This window comes from Nicotiana attenuata, unplaced genomic scaffold, assembly GCF_001879085.1.
Source record: "Nicotiana attenuata strain UT unplaced genomic scaffold, NIATTr2, whole genome shotgun sequence".
Lineage (NCBI taxonomy): Eukaryota > Viridiplantae > Streptophyta > Magnoliopsida > Solanales > Solanaceae > Nicotiana > Nicotiana attenuata.
The window spans coordinates 8,336-13,837 of NW_017679978.1; the positions used below are offsets into that span (position 1 = coordinate 8,336).

A 5,502-nucleotide genomic window follows, 5' to 3' on the forward strand; every position below is an offset into this window, starting at 1 on the left:
GAACGATGACATTAGAAGAGAGGATCTATTTCTTTGTTTCTGAGTATCTAATAGGTTCATCGGTGAACCTATTTATAGCAACATTTCGTTGTTACAAAACCAATCCAAATCATGTTATGAATACATAACCAACCTAAAACCTGTTATGGATACATAACCAAACCTGTTACGGATACGTAACCAATTCAAAACGTATTATGGATATATAACCAATCTAAAATCTGTTATGGATACATAACCAATCCAAAACCTGTTATGGAAGACATCCATTGTTGCAAGTGGATGGATCCATTTGCAGGATTTATGACAATAAAAACAAATATTGTTATCCAATTCTTTAAAGAAACATTTTCATATTATTCAGTTTCATTAATCGAGTTTAATTTTCTTATATACTTTGCACTGATCATTCAAGAGCTATATATAGTCATATATTCTTCACAAGATAAAATAAGGCTAATATTCATATCAATTAATCGAAGTATACTGCGTTGTCACGACTCAAAGCTGTGTGCTCTTCCGTTTCCGTCTGTGAAACCCTAATCTCAGATAACATAGGTATGGCTGCTCTAAATCTATGCTTTCTTTTTTCATTCTAATCAAAACGTTGTTTTAGAGATTCTAGTTCAATATCACATGATTATTTTTTTCCTCATTCTTTTGTGCCCTAATCTTTCTTCTTCATTCTAATTTAAAGGTTTGCGTTTGAACATTTTTTGACGGCGACACTGATTTCAATGAAGTTGCTCGTTTTTCCCCTTTTTGTTTTTATATATTCGATGAGTTTGAGTAGAGGGATCGTACGATGTTATATGTTTTTTTCCTCCTATACAATTCTGTCCCGGTTAATCTGGTAGTCAATCCAGCTCACAATTACGTTCAATCACTGCCCGACTCGCGTTTGTGGTTGGTTGGCCATAAAGTTGATGTCTTTTTAGCTGCATAAATTAGATATGTTGCTTAATATCTGTGGATAAATTAATTGTTTTCCTGCTGGTGGAAGCTTGTGATTCGCTTCATTTTCCTTCAGGTGATGTTTTCTAGGTTCTTCACTGTATTTATTTTGGACTGATGTAATGTGATGACACCACTATAACATAGATTTGCCAATGTAATTGCATGACTGAAGTATTTATATGCCATCTATCGTTCTACCTAATTTTCTCTTTCTTTATTGGTTTTTCGCTGTTAACTTTGCGTGCGATAAGGAAAAATATAGCGGGTTGACCCTGATTTAAAATACCGGGTTGATAAGGCTATAGTTACACAGTATATACCTTCATTTGAAAGCTTAGTATAAGGGACTTTCCTAGTATGAATAAGAAAGATAATTTATGGCAATAGTTGTACTTATTCTAAATTATATTCTTGGAGAATTGCTTTCTATTTAAGCGCATGCTATTATATTACACAAGATTACATATATTTTTTGATAAGGAAATTACACAAGATAACATTTTGGAGTATTGCGCTGGCACCTTTAGCATCAAATTTTATATAGTTTGTATACTGCTTATAATCCAATCAGGCTCTTAGATTTGAGAGCTCGCGAAGTGTTATTATTGAGCGAATACCATTTTAATTTTGTTATTCTGTTTGAAGCTTGTGTTTATAGTTCGGATGGCATCTGGGTCTAGCCAACCCCAGTTTCGGTACACACAGCCACCATCAAAGGTCCTCCATTTGAGAAACTTACCATGGGAGTGCACAGAGGAGGAGCTGATCGAATTGGGGAAGCCATTTGGTAAAGTCGTTAATACCAAATGTAATGTTGGAGCGAACCGGAATCAGGCATTTATAGAGTTAGTAAGTAGCTGGTCAAATTTTGCACTGATATGCACCATCTTAGTGCTTGGTCAAGTTTGCTTATATTAATTCTACTTCCTCAAAAAATAAAATTACTCACCTTTACTCCTAAAAAAAGAGAGTTCGTAAGTAGCTAGTTCACCATGATCTTTCATTACATTTCTGTTTTCTTGTAAAACTGCACGTCCTTCAAAACTTGATTTTCTTATTTCTGAAGTGTTAATATGTGTAGGCAGAATTAAATCAAGCTATTGCAATGATATCGTACTACGCCTCTTCCTCAGAACCGGCTCAGGTACGAGGGAAAACCGTCTACCTACAATATTCCAACAGGCAAGAGATAGTGAACAACAAAACTACAGCAGATGTAGCTGGAAATGTGTTGTTGGTTACAATTGAGGGGAATGATGCCCGCCTTGTCAGTATTGATGTTTTACATTTGGTAAGGATTACATTACTTCCCATGTACCTTGGTGGATAGGAAATCTTCTTCATAGAAAGGTTTTTCTGTAGTTTTGGTAATTAGATTGGGCTATTTCATGCTTTATTGAGCACTCTTTGACATGAAATTGAATGGATCAGCAGGCCAGTGTCCAGGATATATCTTCAGTGGCAGCTTATTGCTTCGGGAGAAAGAGCGAATGTGTGTTTGTCTCCTTTCTCTTTTGCTTAACTCAAGCTCTTCCTTCCCTTCTTCTCCTCATCTAACTTTCCTGACTTTCTTGGAGTGTCAGATGATTCTTATTCCTCAAAATCTTCTTCCCTCCTTAGCATATGCATAATGGAGTTGCAGTTTTTCGTTGTCCAAGGCAAACTTGTTGCATGTGCATCTGGAAGCTTGCAATGGATGCGAATTTACTTGCTTTTCTTAGAGTAATAATGTCTTTTCAATTAATTAACTTGAAAGTTTAAGATCCAACTCAATTAGGCTCAACGCAAAGCCAGATAACCATCTACGACTCAGATATTTGGTTTTCTAAACTTACCCTCTCCATGACTTGCTTGTCTTAAATTTTCTAAAACCTTTTAACTTCGATACTAGCGTAAGAAATAATCTCCTTCACTCTAGTTTTAGTGTTATTAGGATGTTAGTAGACAGAAAGTTTTGTTTTTTTTAAGACAGCTTCAAGGAATGGAGCTTGTTCAGCTTTGGGCCAAAATTTTACAAACCTGAGGCGACTTACTGCTGCTGAGAACTTCTCTGGTTATGAGCTTTGTTTGACAAGGTTGTCCTTGTAATGAAGAAATGAGCCTTAGGCTTTATTAACAGATACAAATTTTTTTTTCCTTGTGGAATTTTCTGAATATATGAGTGGTTGACCTAAATTTGGTGACTTCAGTGAACTGTCTCTCATCTTCAGGTAGTTTTGTTTGCATCACATGTTCATGTTCCGGTAGCTTTGCGCCTTTGTTTTGTATCCTTCCTCCAATCGATATCCTTCGCATTTTTAGAACCCCTTTAGGTCAACTGTTGTGAAATACTCCTTGATTAGAAAATATTTGCAGTATTATTCTGTGATGGTATAATTGATAATCATTAAAAACAGAAATGTCGTTTATACTATTTGTTTCTAATACTTGAGAAGAGCATGACTGGAATTGCACATTAGAATGAAGGATTTTTCCAAATTTATAATTTTAGCATTGAATAGATCTATTTCTTAAATTTTCCTGTTCTTTCAGGTGTTTTCAGCTTTTGGATTTGTGCACAAGATCACAACATTTGAGAAGACTGCTGGATTCCAGGTATTTATGCTTCAGAAAGATGGATTCGACCAAGCTTGATTAGTCTCAATATGTTTGTTGACCTCCTAATTAACTGACGAGTCCCTCACCTCCTTGAACCCTCTTCAGGCTCTGGTGCAATTTTCTGATGCAGAAACCGCTACTTCAGCAAAGGATGCCCTGGATGGAAGAAGCATTCCCAGGTGATGTTGGATTATATTTTGGCTGGGTATGGATCATTTTTGTAGATGTGGTGCATATACATTGGGGCTGGACATCTTTGAGGAGCTTTTTAAGAATTTACTGAAGGGGTACACACATGCTCCTTAGCCCGTTCCATATATTTATATTGACATTTAAGGCGCCTTCTTCTTGTGTTCATTTAAGTTCTAGTTAATGGGGAATAATGAGCTTATCAAACTCTGCTTTTTAAATGCTGCTACAGAAAGCATTCATAACTACGACTTTCTTAAGAAAGAGGGCTGATCCTTGTAAAAATGCTTGCAGAAAAGATGATTGTTTGGTCTTCCCATTTAATTTAGTTGGCTAAAATTCAGATGGTCGGCTGGCTGCTTAAATGTACCTATGCTCAGAGCTATTAGTGGAATTCTGATTTCTATGATCTTGTGAAGGGAAAAATATATGCTCTAAATTTTCATACTATACTCAATTGCTGTTCTGGAGAAATATTTATTAGCTACTTCTTGTTCATGAGGGGCAGTTAACTGATTTTTTCTTCTCTCATGTATTAGTTACTTGATTCCAGAACTTGGACCATGTACACTTAAAATCACATATTCTGCTCATACGGATCTGAGCGTGAAGTTTCAGAGTCATCGTAGCAGGTAAAAATGATCTCCATCTTCCTCCTCTCACGCACATGCACTATTTTTGGGATAAAGATGCTGGGAAGGAAAACTTCTTTATACAAGCAGTGCACCAAAAAGTAGAGAACCTAATGAAAGACACCCAATCTTCTATACAAACATACACATTCATAATTGATGACTTGTTTTAATTATTGAAAGCTGTTCATATAGATTGCTTTTGAGCAGTCTTCATCATACTTTATTATATCGTGTATGACTTAATTTGTTTGGGTTTATTATTGCCTTCCTCTCTTTGAATCTTAAATCGTGTATATGGTTCTGATTTAGGGACTACACCAATCCTCNGGGATGCATACCAATATTCTGTGATAACACTAGTGCTATAAGTATGACAAAGAACCCTGTTCATCATAAAAGGACCAAGCACATAGATGTTAGACACCACTTCTTAAGAGATAACTATGAGAAAGGGTTAATCTCCATATTTGGTAAATTTTTGTCTTCCAGTTTCCTTGTTGCTGGTGTTGTGCTTTCGTGGGATTACTTTATGATACTGCCCTTTCATACAGCAGGAATTAACCGGATAAGTTTGAATATATATCCTACACTAATATGGGATTGAGACATAGTTTATTGATTGGTGTGCATGTATGTCTTTACATAGTGGGCAAATCTTTTTCTAGTTGAGATATGTTCCTAGGTGGCAAGCTTGTGTTGAGATGCTGTTTGTCCTTTTGTTTGAAATTTCTTCCATCCGTGTCACAGTTCAGTTTGGGTTTGGATGGGAAGAAACTGGAACCTGAGAGTAATGTTCTTCTTGCTTCCATTGAGAACATGCAGTATGCAGTTACCTTGGATGTCCTACACACGGTAACATCCCTCTTCAGTTGCTAAAAAGCTTTTGTACATTCTCTCGTGACCTGTTTTCTGAATTGTTTATTGCTTCCTCATTTTCCTTCATATGTCCTCAGGTTTTCTCAGCTTTCGGTCCTGTACTAAAGATTGCTATGTTTGATAGAATGGAGGGGTTCAGGCTCTGATACAGTACCCTGGTAAGATGAAATGCAGCCAATATTGCCNGTGTTGTTCTACCTGTCAGTCGCAAGTCATCACTTTATGTCTCCTAAATGTTCTAAAAAAG

The 5,502-nt window shown here is 36.3% G+C and overlaps 1 protein-coding gene across 1 annotated transcript; it reads left to right on the plus strand.

Moving 5' to 3' along the window:
• Positions 1–414: 414 nt before the first annotated feature.
• Positions 415–4,710, plus strand: LOC109221805 (polypyrimidine tract-binding protein homolog 2-like; the record flags this gene model as incomplete). Its single annotated transcript, XM_019386246.1, has 7 exons — positions 415–558; positions 1,603–1,806; positions 2,039–2,248; positions 3,490–3,552; positions 3,661–3,734; positions 4,284–4,376; positions 4,689–4,710. Coding segments are annotated over exons 2-7 (648 nt in total), but the record flags the coding sequence as incomplete, so codon positions are not given.
• Between the last annotated feature and the right edge of the window lie 792 nt (positions 4,711–5,502).